Below are 14,619 nucleotides of genomic sequence, written 5' to 3'. Positions count from 1 at the left end.
CCATTGTGCAAGACTGTAAAGCATCAGTAGCGAACTTCTGCCCTCCGGGGTTCTCCCATTGTGCTGTAAGCCTATATTTAAGACCTCCTCCCTCCTTCAATAAATGACATTCAGCATTTAAAATTAAATATATATATATATATATATATATATATATATAATTGAATGAATACTGCGAATGTAATCTATGAATACCACAAATGTGATTAATATCATGAGTGTAATTAATGAATATCATGAGTGTAATTTAAAAAGTAAAAAATAAATTAAAAAAAAAGATGTGCCCATTGATGCCAGAGTGGCATGAATGCTGTGTGGGTAACCAACTGCTTTCTGTTTTGATTGAAGGTCCCTCCACAGAAAGGAACTTAGACCTGGTACTGTAAGTCTGGCCAAGAACCCAATGGCTAGGAAGATCATATACCCTAGGGAGAGCCTTACTTCTGTTATTCTTCTCAATGGAAATAGCATCAATCTGCCTTCTAAATTCTTAACCTTATATTCGTAGGTTAGTGCGGTTCTCAATCCTCATTAGGCATGGTCCTTATTACAGTGGACATAGGTTAACACAGAGACTCAGTTAGTACATTCCAAAGCATATGTGACTGTTGAGTGCCCAGATCCAAATGGGACATCTCTATATTACACTTCCCTAAGGTGAACATCATAGAAGAGAGGGTGAAAGGATTTAAGAGTGACACTGCTGTGAAAACGTTTCTGGACATGACAGGGCCATTTTACTCATGAACTCACAGCTGCTGTGGCTGCCTGAGCTACACAAGATCAAACCAATCAACATTACTATATGGATGGGGGAGGGATTCATGAGGACCATACCCAGATGAGAACTATTGGCTAAGGGAGAAACAGTTTTTTTCAGGAGTGTGGCCCATGGTTGGCTGTCCATGCTCCAGTGGCTGCCCCTATACCTATGTGTGCATGGGCAGGTCTAACTAGATGCAGTGGGTTATAAATTTTTAAAAATAAAAGGATATGATGTTGAAAGGGGGATGTGTGTTGGGGGTTCTGGGAGAACTGAAAGGGAGTGAAAATGATCAAAATGTATTGTGTACATGTATGGCATTCTTTTTACATTTTATATTATTTTTAATTATGAGTATGTGTGGGAGTCTATGACATTGGATCCCTGGAGCTGGCATTGCAGGTATTTGTAAGCCACCTGATGTGGACTCTCAGAATCAAACTTGGGTCCTCTGAAAAAGCAATTAACACTCTAACCACTAAACTATCTATTCAACCCCATATATGGCATTCTTAAAGAAGAGATAAATACATTAAATTTTTTTTTTTAAAATCATAGTTTCAAATCCAACCTATAGTACCTCAGACTGTGATCTTTCTTGGAGAGAGAACCTTTAAAGAGGTCAACCAAATACAAGAACCTTTAAAGAGGTCAACCAAATACAAGGTCACTAGAGTAACCATGTGATTATGATTGATGTCCTTATAAAAAGGGGAACTTTAGATATAGGGACAAACATTGAGAAGGTGATAAGAGATTCAGGGGGAAAATGGTGCTCTTCAAGCCAAGAGAAGGGGTCTAGAGTAGACTCACCCCTCACAAGCCTTCTAAAGAAACCAGCTGTACCAACACCTTAATTTTGAACTTCTAGCCCAGAACTATAGAGTACATTCCTGCCATTTAAGCCACCCAAGGGTGAATCTTTATTACAGCATCCTAGGATTCTGATAGAGGTATTTATAACAAGTTTCTATCATCTCCAAGGAGCATACAGTGTGACCAGAGAGACATATTATTCCACAAGCAATTGAAAGCAATAGAATTTCACTAATGCCTTAAACAGATGAGTAAGCACAAAAGTACACATCAAAATTTGAATAGGAACATCAAGAGGGTTCTCCTTCTTTTGACCCTCTCTCCTTCTCTTGGTGACTGTGATACAACTTTCCTCACTCCTCCTCTCATCCTTCCCTACCCCACTTTCTCTTGTTCTTCAGCTTCCAACATTCTGGTTTTCCATGCTTCCCTAATGCAGCTAGCAATAAACATGATCCCAAGTAGTACCCAGGCTTGCGTATTAAAGATATAAACCAACTTTGGGCTGGGGATGTAGCTCAGTTGGCAGCGTGCTTGCCTCGCATGCACAAAGCCCTCTGTTCTACCCACAGAACTAAATAAAGTCATTGTGGTGCATATCTGTAATTTCAGCACTTCAGAGGTGGAGATAGGAAGCTCCGAGGCTCAGAGTCATTGTCTACTTTATAGCAAGTTTGAGGTCAGCCTGGGTCCGTTATATACAACCCTATGTCAAGAAACAAAACAAAGAACAAAGAGATACAACCCCCTAGAAACAAACTCATGTCTTGTGTCTTAGTTAGGGTGTTTACTGCTCTGAAGAGGCACTATGGCCACAGCAACTCTTATAAGGCAAAACATTTAGTTCCAGGTGGCTTACATTTTCAGAGATTTAATCCATTGTCATGGTGAGACATGGTGGCATGCAGGCAAACATGGTGCTGGAGACAAAACCTGAAATTCCTACATCTTGACATGCAGGCAACAGGAAATGGTCTTCTCACTGGGCATGGCTTGAACATACATGAGAACTCAAAGCCCTCCTCCACATTGACACACTTCCTTCAGCAAGACTACATCTACTCGAACAAGGCCACACCTCCTAAAAGTGCCATACCCTTTGGGAGCCATTTTCTTTCAAAACACTACATTTTGCTTAGTAGTTTTAACTTCTCAGATAGGAGTATATCTTCCCTCACCTTTCATCAGATGCCTGCCCATCAACAGTGACCAAAATGACACAAACATAGTGTTTCCACTGTAGCTACATGTATGGAGTGAGGGAAGAGGTCATTACTAAGAAAGGGATATTGGGCAGGTAATTTGAAGAGCCAAGTAATCAGAGGCATGAGACTGACAAACTGCACAGCCCAAGGCTGAAATCAACCTGTTAACATTGTCATCTTCCAGTCAGAGTAAGAGTGGCCTCTTCTGCTTCCAAGGAGGCAGAAACAAGTTGTAGTTACGGCAGTGGGGCCTTGAATCAGAAACTCGTGGGTTCTAATTTGATGAGTTCATCCTGTGATCCTGAGCATATCACCTGCCTCTCAGCTTCCTTTTGAAGAGGGAGATAAAAATTCCATTGCTAAGTTTGAGGTGAGTGAGGGAGATCAGCTCCTTCATACTCCCCCAGGGTACTCTTGAGCAGGGAGAAATGAGGAATTTGTAGATAGAAGGATAGAGAGGGAGACAGATAGAAAACACAGGACAGCCTCAGGAGGGCCTGGGTCCAAACCCACCAGCCCCTTCTGTCTCTACTAAAGGGCTTTTTAAAGGAATGCCAAGGGGTGAGGCAAAAGACCTCCCCCAGCACAGCAAGTGTAGACCGTCCCAGATACCTGGTGACCCTGCACATGGTCCAGCCACCCTCTAATGCAGCCCTGCTGTGTAAAGCAAGCTCAGATCTCACTAGAGAACTTTTGTGGGCTCCCACAGATGAGGCCTGAGTGTGCACTGGATAGTAATAGAAGTATGCAGCAATCACAAAAGTCCTGCCCTGCTGGTGTTTGATGCCTGCTTCTTGTGTTTGCTTTCTCCTCCAGGCTGAGTTCTCTGAGCTGAACCTGGCTGCTTATGTTACCGGAGGCTGCATGGTAGACATGCAAGTTGTGAGAAATGGCACCAAAATTGTGAGGTAAGCAGACCTGAGATACAGAAGTGTTTATAAAAAAAACTCACAAAGACACCTCCACCCCGCCTGCCTGCTGCATGTGGCCACTTTCAGGTGTCACGTATACATCCCCGTGCCAGATGATTGCCACAGAGTCCCAGGTGGCCTGGTAACAGAAATGATCAATGGCACGAATACATGGGAAGCACCTGTGATGTCCAGGAGGAAGGCTTGGGCTCGGGGCGAAAGGTGTGGGTTCTGGTTGTAGAGCTGTGACTCTGTTCTGCCTGGGTTTAGTTCCTGTAGCTCTCTGTTTCTTAAACACAATGTGGAGAGAGCAGCACTGTAGCCAGGGGCTGCCAAAGTCTCCACGAACTGGTCCATGGGAGAGCAGCCTGTCCACAGCTACAGGTTTAGCAGAAGGAACGAAATCCATCCCAGTGGCACAGCAGACTAAGCATTCAGAGTGGAGCCCCTGGTTATCAGATTTTCCAGAAATCTGTGTAGGATGTGTGCTGAGCTAGAGAGGAAGTGAGGGAATTCCTTGGAAGTCAGAAATGACAAGTGCATGTCCACAGGAGAGATAAGAATCCCATAAATTCAGCCCTATGTGGCTAGGCTGTGGGAAAGAGATGCACAGGCCAATGTGTGAGGATCTAAATGAGTAAGGGATGATGCTCAGATCTAGATGAGAAGAAGAAACAAAGATCTGGGGGAAAGGGAGCATATGTTTAACGGTAGGATGGGGGTATTCTTGGGCTGCAGAAATGAGAATTCTGCAAGTTAAAAGCAGCCATGAAGATAAATACAGGCAAGCAATGGAGCATGGTTGGGGGAAGTGGAATGATTGGCTAATGCAATCATCATTTACTGCATGTTTCCTTAGTGCAGGGAAGACATTGTGTGACTTCCTGTTTCCAGTAGGCCACCACTAGAATCTAGTTTCCAATCATTGTAATGCTTAGTAAGCCTTCAGAGAGTTGGCATGGCAGTGGGGATTACCAGGGAGAGAATAATGGGACAACGGAAGCCCAGAAAGATAAAAAAGAATTGTTATTATTTGAATGTAAAATGTCCCCCTCAGGCTCATTTGGTTGAATGCTTTTTTAGGAGTTAGCAGAATCTTTGGGATGTGGGGCCAAACTGGAGGAAGTAGGTCACCAAGGTGGGCCTTCAGGTCTACCCAGCTCTACCCAGCTCTCTCCATTTCCTGACCAGCTACAGTGTGAGGATCAGTTCCAGGTGCTCCCACAAGCCACTAGGCCATCCCGTCCCCACAATGATGGGCTGAAATCCCTCTGAAACTGTTCCAAAATCGGCTTTTCCTCTCTTAAATTGCTTCATCAGGTCATTTGTCACAGTGATGGGAAAAGCAACATGAGGACAAGAGCCACCGAGTCTTTAGACTGACTGTGTGAAGCCGCCATGGCTTTGGACTGACTGTGTGAAGCCGCCATGTCTTTAGACTGACTTTATGAAGCCGCCGTGGCTTTGGACTGACTGTGTGCCAGGTGCCCCAGATTGACTTTGATAGGCCAGGGAGGGGAAGGGAAAAAGAAGTCAACCCTCAGCACCACTTGTATTGGAGAGTAATGAACTGAGTTACCGGACTCCACCTTCAAGGTGAACAGGAAACCAAGGTAGCTGAGCCCTCACAGATTGAAGTGAGGCCTAGGAAGCCTTGGGCATTGAACTTGATGCCTGCTCATTGTAAGCATGCCAGAAGTATAAGCGAACCTTTATAAAAGAACACACTCTCAGGCTGTTCTTCAGAGACTTCTTTCTACAATAGCTAACACATGGTCGAAATTAACTAGCACTGGTGTCAGGAATTAGCAGAAACGGGAATGGTAGACCACAGGCGCTGAACTTCAGAGAGACTAGACATTGCAGTTGCCAGACGAAGATCAGTGAAAGAGAAAATGGTGTGCAAATCGAGAGGAAAGGAAAATTAAGTTGGAAAATAATTGCAGAGAACAGGGAACTGTCAAAAGTAAGCATTCTAGTTTGAACTGGTGCAGCTCCTGTGCATGCTGTCACAGTGCCTCTGAGTTAATGTCTGCATCAGTCCTGTTGTATATGGAAAGTGCTGTTTCCTTGGGGTTGTCACCATCCCTGGCTCTTACACTCTTTCAGCCTCCTCTTCCACATAGATCTCCATTCCTTGAGGGAAGGGATGGCGTACACCCCACTTAGGGCTGAGTGTGCCAAAGTCCCTCGTTCTCTGCATGTTGTCCCCATGTGATTTTCTGTGTTAATTACCATCTACTGCAAGAAGCAGCTTCTCTGATGAGGGTACAGAGATGCGCTGATCTATGAGTATACCAATATGTCATCAGGAGTCATTTTATTGCTGTTTATTTAGCAGAATAATTGTAGTAGATTTTCCCCTAGGTTCCATGACCGTAACTTCAGGTTCTTGGCCTCATTAAATGTCAGGGTATGGATTCCATCTTGAGTAGCCAGCCTTAAAACAGAGAAGTGGACACAAAGTCTTACCCTAATAAAAAAGATATTTGCAATCAATTGTAGCATGAATCTTAAAAGTTCTTATTAATAAAATCAAACCTGAGCCAGGTATTGGGGTGAACTGGAAGATCAGAGAACCAGAACAAGCCACAGCTAACCTCACTGGCCACCTTCTCAGCTTATCTTGTTTCCTCAGACTGGAAGCCTCTGTGTCCTCATATCTGAATGGCTCTCAGCTGAACTGTGCTGCTAGAAGCCTGAAAGCTTAACCAGCCAGATGCTTCTAGTTTCTGGTCCTCACGCCTTATATACCTTTTTGCTTTCTACCACCACTCCCTGGAATTAAAGGCTCGCTTTCTGGGATTAAAGGTGTGAGTCACCATGCTTGGCTGTATCCTTGAACACATGGATTTCTGCCTCTGGAATGCTAGGATTAAAGGCATGTGCTATCACTGCCTATCTTAAGTATCTAGTGGCTTTTCTGTTCTCTGACCCCAGATAAGTTTATTAAGGTACACAATATTTTGGGGAACACAATACCACCACAATCAATAGTTGTTGGGAGAGTGACACTTGGTAATAGCAACCACACCACAGGTCAGGCTGCATGCTAAGGAGTAGTCGGCCAACACAAAAGGGACTCCACGTTTTTGTTTGTTTGGTTGGTTTGGTTTATTGTTATTATTGCTGTTGTGTGTCCTTTTCATGTGTGCTTTTTTTGTTTGGTTTGGATTGGTTCTATCTTTTAAGAGAAAAAAAAGAATACAAAGTTAGATGTCTAGGGAGGGAGAATCTGGAAGGATTTGGGGGAGGGGAAACAATATGACCAAAACATATTATATTAAAAAATTTATGTAAGCAATTTTTTTAAAAAATAAAACTTCTAGAAATGGAAAACTGTAATAACCAAAATGATTGGATGAGTTGTGCTTAGCAGCACATTAGATATATTTGGAAAAGCATTCATGGAATTAAATAAATTGTCCTGAAGGAGGCAGAGAGAATGAAGGATATTAGAATTGCATAAAAGTAGGCTAGATTTCAGCACATTCTAGAATGTTCATTTACTCATAGGGTCAGAAGAGAAGTAAAATGAAAGAATGGAGCAGAGACGGGAGTGCAAGGAGTGATTCCTCCAGCACAATATGCCAAGCCAGAAGCTCAACACAGTTTAAGCAGGATTAGGAAAAAGAATTCTACACCCAGACATGTCCGTGCAACTTTAGAAAGATAAAGAAAAACATCTTGAGACTGGGCAGAATTAGGGAAGTAAATTTCTTTTATTGTAATAACAGAGTGATAGCTTTCAAAGAGCCATGGTGAGGATGCCTTCAGAGCAGTGAAGAAAATCAGTGCCAACCTTTTCTTCCACCCCTAGGGAAACAGCTTACATCAATAACGAGCAAATAAAAACACAAAGAACAGATCCTCGCTAAGGAAACTCTCACGTATTTAAGCCGAAGAAAAATGATCCCAGAGTAAGGTAGTGTACAAGAAGTGGAAAGAAAAGAAGAGAGTGTGGGGGGTAGCTGCTGTTTTCAGGTGATGATGCTAATAAACTACTTGTAGGGTAGTTAATGGTTAGTCTAGAGCATCTCTGTGTAGTAGGTAAAGAGCCACCCCTCTAGTCTCCTGACTGTCCCATTGCATTAGTTAATGGTTAGTATGGTGGTATTTTATTTGTACTGAAATGTGATTTTAATTGTATGTTAATAAATAAAGTTGCCCGGGGGTCAGAGCTATTAGAGCCATAGCAAGAGCATGGTGGTTGTGGTGCACGCCTTTAATCCCAGAACTTGGTAGACAGAGCTAGGTAGATCTCTGTGTGTTCAAGGATACAGCCAGCATTGGAGACACACGCCTTTAATCTCAATACCAACCATAGAAGACCTGGAAGTCTCTACAGACAGGCAGTAACGAGGCAGTCATGTGGTTGGTTTTACAACCAATGAGAAGGCAGAACAGAAAGTCTATATAAAGACAAACACACAGGAAGTAGGTCCCTTTCGGAGAGCTCTCTTGGCTGAAGAGGATCCCTGAAGTAGGAAGGGTAAGGCTCTTAGCTCTGACCTCTTGGCTTTCTTCTCTGAATCGGCTCTGTGTTTCTTATTTAATAAGATGGTTGGTTACATCTACAGGTTAGTCTAAGTATCTCTGTGTGGGTGGGTAAAGAGCCGCCCCTCTAGTCTCCTGACTGTCCCATTGCATTCACTCCCTCAGTGGGCACGGCCATGGAACTGCTGGCCTGTCTCCTAGCTTGCCATACGCCTGTCTCTGAAGTCATATCCTCGTTTCTTCTTTGCCCAGAGGGTTCCTGGTCCTTGTCGTGGAGACATGTTGTCAGAGACAGTAGTAGAGCACCAGAACACAGATGCCTGATCCCTCTCCTTCTTTCAGAAAGTGTGAATTCTTAGGAATTACTCTCTCATGGTTATGTGTAAAAACTGCAACCTCTACGAAGGACCCTAGCATTCGTTAAGTATTTGTGCCACCAATACATTTTGCCAATTTCATTAAACATGAATGACTAAATGTTCTAATTAAACAAAACAAGCTTTTCTGGTAATTTAAAAATTGTAACTATATTCTATTTGAAAGATTCATCTAAATATAACAATACAGATCATTTGAAAATTGAGGGGGTGAGGGGATGCCAAAACTACCAGATCAATAAAAAGCAAGATGAGAGCCAGGTCTGGTAATACAGGCATGTAATCCCAGGATGTGGTAGGGTGAGGCAAAAGGACCAAGACTTCCAGTTCCCCTTAGGCTACACAGTGAGTTCCAAGCCTTCCTGAGGGGCTGGAAGGTAATACCATGGAAGAGTGCTTGCCCAGCACCTTCTACAAGCCTTGGGTTCAAATCCCACTACCACCACCAAAATTTTTAAAAATGTTTATAAGCCAAGCCACCCTGAGTTGTACAGATAATGAGGCCATGTCTCTAAACACAAACAAAGCTAATACAGTTAATATCATGGGAATTGGGAAAATCAACTTTCAGGTGATATTACCAAAGAAAAGGAAATTAACATGTAATTATGAAGCATTTGTTTATTGAGGAAAAATAAAACTCCCATTTTATAAGCACCAAGAAAAGGTACCACAAATATAGTTCAAAAATAAATGTAACTAGGAGGGAAAATAAACAAATCTGCCATCAAAGGATGATTTTGAGGTTGCTGGAAGGTATGCTACGTGCACCATATGCTCTCATGGTAGCCACAGTGTGCAGTGAGTCTGTAAAACCTGAAATATTATTACTTAGGAGTAAGTATGTCCTAACGTTCAATGTTACCAGTGCTCATGTTCACTGTCTTACTTGGGAAAGGAATCTCCCCCTTTGCAATAATTAAGATGCCTTCATCTATGCCATTAGTTCTCAGGTTTGGCAGCAGATTAGAGTCACCTGGGAATCGATTCAAGTTTTACTTGTCACCCAACTAAAACTTCAGACTAATTACACTGGAATCCCTGAAGGTATGATATAGACAGTAGTGTTTTGAAAGCTCTCTAGATAATTCCAGGAAGCAGTGTTCTAGTTTTGTTTCTGTAGCATAAACATGTCATACCTTAACAAAAAGCTACTTAGGGAACAGAGGGTTGATTTCAGTGTATAAGTCCAATTACAGGCCATCATAGCACGGAAGCCGAGGCAGCAGGGACTTGAGGTGGTTATTCACATCACATCCGCAGTTAAAACAGAGAGAGGTGATTGCATGCACGCTCACTTACTGGCCTGCTTGTGCTCACCTAGAATTCTCAACTCTTACATAGTTAAGGACCCCCTACCTAAGGAAGCTGCCCACAGTGGGCTAGGTCTTCCCACATCAATTAACTTAATTAAGTTAATTAATTAATCAATTAAGACATTCCTTTACAGACATGCCCACAGGCCAACCCATCCTAGATAATCCCTTCTTGAAAGTTTCTTTCCAGGGGATGCTAGGCTGTGTTAAATTGACAATTAAAGCTAACCACTACAAGAAGCTACCCATATTTTTCCCCTGTTGGCTTTTCCCTGGGATTAGGTCATCTGAAAGGCCAAGAACTCTACCAAGTGGGCTACCTAGATGCAGGAATCACTTTGTGAAAATAGACAGCCTCAAGTCTTCTAGACCTGCTGTCTTCTTTCAGAATTTATACACTTATTTGTAAAAGTGAATTTATGGAAATGCCCCAGATGTTTATTAATCATCTTCTCTCTCAGCATTTATGAATGGCAGGCTTCTAATGCATTTTTATTGGATTGAGTTTCCTCAAAAACTGTTGTGTTGAAGTCCTAACCACTCATACCAGAGAATTTATTTATTTATACATTATTTATTTGGAAGCAGAATCCTTGCAGATATGATTACTTAAATTAGGTCATACTTTAAAAGGGTAGATGCATGATCCAATATGACTGGTGTCTTTGGATCATTGGAGAAAGTGTTGGACTAGACATGGTATCCCAGGCATATATAATCCCAGCAACTGGAGGCTGAGACAAAGTGTACCTGGGCTACATAACAAGTTCTAGGCCAACCTAAGCAAGACCTTACATCAAAAATGGTGACATAGAGATACAAGGAAAGTTCTGTGTGATGATGGAAGCCAAAACTGAAGTGATACATCTGTAAGTCAAGCAGTGCCAGGGATCTCCTGCACTGATGGGGAACTAGGAGATGGACAAGAAATATATTCTTCCCAGAAGGAACCATGGCTGTTGACACTTAGATTTTGGACATCTGGTCCCTACAACCATGAGAGGATAGAGTTCTATTGTGTGAAGTTACCACAGTTGTGTTAGCTTACTGTCTTGCTCCCATGGCTTGCTCAGTCTGTTTCCTTGTACCGACCAGGTCTCCCTACATAGGTATGGCACAACCCACAATGGGCTGAGTCTTCCCACATCAATCACTTACTAAGAAAATGCCTATCTGGCTTGTCTGTAGGTCAGTCTTATTTATGTAGGCATTTTCTCAATTGTGGTTACCTCTTCTCAGAAAGCTCTAGCTTATGTCAAGTTCACAAAAACAAAAACCAAACAAAAACACCCAACCAGACCAATGCTTTAAGTAAGTTTATGATTTTATGTTGGTCCACATCCATAGCTATCCTTAGCCACATGTGGCCCACCAGTTGGATGGGACTACAAGACTTAAGTTTCTACAACCTTTCAAAACAGTGCCATCATCTAGGAACCAAGCATTCAAACACAAGAGCCTGTGGGTCCAGAAAGGTGCTCACAGCCTCCTGCGAGCAGTTCAGTCTAACAAGCTTGATACAGGACCTCAGACCTTCTAGAAAGTACTCACTCACCAGGAAGCTACAACTTGATTTACACTGTGACCTGCAGGTGGAAAGCAATGGAATCTTCCTTGGGCATGTGGGACTGTGGCAAGCCCTAGCTGTGCTCTCCCAAGTCAGAGTATTGAGCAGTTCTCTTGACTTGTGGTATCTGCTTTCAAAGACACTTAGGTGCCATAGCTGAAATGCCAATAGGCACTTTGCACTGGGGCCATGGTTCATTATACGTGTCAGCAGGGCCTGTACCCAGACAGTGCTAAGCATCATCTCTGGGTGTGTCAGCAGGAATCCTGCTGGTAGACTAAGTAAAAAAGATGGGATCTCACTAATTTGGGCAGGCACCATCCCATCCACACAGAGCCCAACCTAAGAGCACAAAAGGCAAAGCTGAGGCTGTCTTCTGGACCTAAGGCACTCATGTTCTCCTGTCCTCTGTCATCAAAGCTCCTAGTTGTCATGGTTTCACACTCTAGCAGTTACACCAATGGTCTCTCAGTTCTTGGGCCTCAGTCTGAGAATGACACCATTGGCTCCCCAGCTTCTCAGTGCTCCATATTCACACTGAATCCCATCACTGGTTCTCCAGCTCACAGATGGCATATTATGGGACTTCTCCATGGTCATGTGCACTAGTCTTGGTAACATGCCTCTTGCTCTGTATTCTGTTGCTTCTATTTCTATGGAGAACATGAGGTTCTCATAATCCAAGAGATCAGGATGGTGGCAGAGAAAACCACTGCTAGCCTTCTCCATCATCCATCTCTTCTGTTCTGAGCAACAGCACCTAGGTGATTTTCCACCACAATGACCCTTCTCTACTTCATTGTCTGGGCAGTGTGTGCAGCTGACAACACATGACCAGCCCTAGTCTATTGGACTGTCACCTTGGGACTCAAAGTGAGACAACAGGACTTTCTCACAAGACTTTTTCTAGAGCTCTTGGTTAGCAGGCACATGAGTTCTACAGGGGCTGCTGAGATGCTGGGATAGATGTCCAGAGCTGCTGAGCTATTGGGGTAAATGTCCAGAGCTGCTGAGCTGTAGGAGTAGATGTCCAGAGCTGCTGAGCTGTTGGGGTAGATGTCCGGAGCTGCTGAGCTGTTGGGGTAGATGTCCAGAGCTGTTGAGCTGTTGGGGTAGATGTCCAGAGCTGTTGAGCTGTTGGGGTAGATGTCCAGAGCTGTTGAGCTGTTGGGGTAGACATCCAGAGCTGCTGAGCTGTTGGGGTAGACGTCCAGAGCTGCTGAACTGGTAGGGTGGATGCCTGGAACTGTTGAACTACTGAGGCAGATGTCCAGAGCTGCTGAACTGGTAGGGTGTATGCCTGAAGCTGCTGAACTACTGAGGTAGACATCCAGAGCTGCTGAACTGGTAGGGTGGATGCCTGAAGATGCTGAACTACTGAGGTAGACATCCAGAGCTGCTGAGCTGAGGGTGGATGCCTGGAGCTGCCGGTGGCCCTCTGTCTCTCTAAGTGAATAACCTGCCAAAAATGAAGCCGAAGCAAAGGAAAGCACAGCCAAGAGAGACGGTGACCCGGTGGTTACTCCAGACTGAGTCCACAGTCTTCCTCAGACTTGAGCCAAGAACAATCCCTTTTAGTTGAAGCCAGCTTGAACAGTACATACAAAATTCATGAATTTTTATTTATTTAACAAACACTTTTATAGCATTTCCTATGTGCTAGGCGCTGTTCCAAGCACTTAGCATATATTAACTCATTTTATCCTTTCAACAGCCCCATAAGGTGTGTGCTATTAAATCACAGTCTTATAGATAAGAAGGCTGAAAAACCAATGAGTTGTGTAATGGAATCCAGGTGTCCAGCCAATGAGAGGTGGAGCTCAGCCAGTCTGACTCCCTAGCCTGTGTGTGGCTTCTCTGCCCTGATTGCCCCTCTTTAATAAGAGGGAGAATGTTGCATAGAATTTTTTTTAAAGAGGTGTTAAGTTCCCCGCTATGAGCAGTACGTAAGAGGATAGTTCAACAACCATTTGGAAGAAAAATATGGAAAGAATCCAGGAGTCTGACTTAGAGACAGAGTATAGGGGAAAAGTCATTACCACTTACTGATGGATCGCTGTGCCAAATGTGATCTTATCTATTCCCACAACCCCATAAGATGGACCAAAGAAAGCAGGAGACAGTAGAGCTTGGTGGTAGGTAACCCCCTCTTCAGCCTGAGTGAGGGCATTGTGTGATCATAGGTGGCACCTTCTCTGGAGCATTAATTCTAGCAACTACTCCCAGAGTTCAGTGAGGGACAGACAAGATGATGTGTGCTAATCCCTCAACTGCGTCTAGACCAGGATGATCCTTAAATTAAATGGTGGTAATTACTACCGTAGCCCATTTTACAGAGGAAGAAACCAAGTCGCAGCAACAGATTCGCTTGGAGGCATGGAATTGCTTGCCTCATCAGACTGCTAGAGCCTGGCAGCACTTGAACCTGAACCAGGCCTCTGATGCAGTGCCAGACGGAGGCCCAGGTATCCTTAATGCCCTGCAGTTCCTTCTGTCTGCCTCAGCATCTGTTCCCACTCCTCCCACACCAGCTTGGGTAGACCCCAGATATCTAGACAGAAGGCAGCAGGAATCTGAGATCCGGGTTAGTCAGCTCTCTGTCGCTGTGACAAGATACCGAAGTTTAGTCCACTAAAAAGGAGGCAAGGTTTATTTTGGCTGGAAGTTCCAGATGTTTCAGACTGTGGTTGTTTGGCTCTGTTGTTTTGGGGATGGTGGTATACAGTAAGCCTTTGTGGATATGTGACAGAGAAGATATCACCACCTCAAGGTGCTTCGGAAACAAAGAGAGTAAGAATAAGAAGGAACAAGAATCCCCGTGTCCTTCCATGGCACACCCCAATGACCTAACTTCTTTCTACTGGGCCCTACCTCCTAAAGGGTCCATCACCTCCCAACATCATGAAGGACTGAAGACCAAACTATGAGCATGTGACTTTAGGGACAAATCAGATCCAAACTCAAGCAAGCTTTCTGCAGGGGCTGAGCAGGGACAGAGCTCACGTGGGTTAGTCGAGTGCTGTTCTCACCCAGAGGTCTGACCTCACCCAGAGGTCTGACCTCTGAGTCCCCACTCCTTACCTTAAAAGGCACTAATAACAGTCTGCATGGCTTTCATGAGCACCACATGAAATAGTGTATGTGAAGAGTTTATTTGTTCCACAAAT

At 43.8% G+C, this 14,619-nt stretch overlaps 1 protein-coding gene across 8 annotated transcripts in view; it reads left to right on the top strand.

Annotated features, from left to right (window-relative positions):
• Nucleotides 1–14,619, top strand: part of Syn3 (synapsin III) — a 454,398-nt gene that overhangs the window by 101,479 nt on the left and 338,300 nt on the right. For all 8 annotated transcript variants that reach the window (XM_052752956.1, XM_052752959.1, XM_052752958.1 and 5 more), the window contains exon 4: nt 3,601–3,692. In XM_052752956.1, the coding sequence (XP_052608916.1) occupies nt 3,601–3,692 (92 nt within the window). The remainder of the gene's footprint in view (nt 1–3,600; nt 3,693–14,619) is intronic.

Source organism: Peromyscus californicus, unplaced genomic scaffold (genome assembly GCF_007827085.1).
Source record: "Peromyscus californicus insignis strain IS unplaced genomic scaffold, ASM782708v3 Scaffold_24__1_contigs__length_46423439, whole genome shotgun sequence".
In the NCBI taxonomy this organism is placed as follows: domain Eukaryota; kingdom Metazoa; phylum Chordata; class Mammalia; order Rodentia; family Cricetidae; genus Peromyscus; species Peromyscus californicus.
This window is presented reverse-complemented; position numbering and strand designations above follow the sequence as displayed.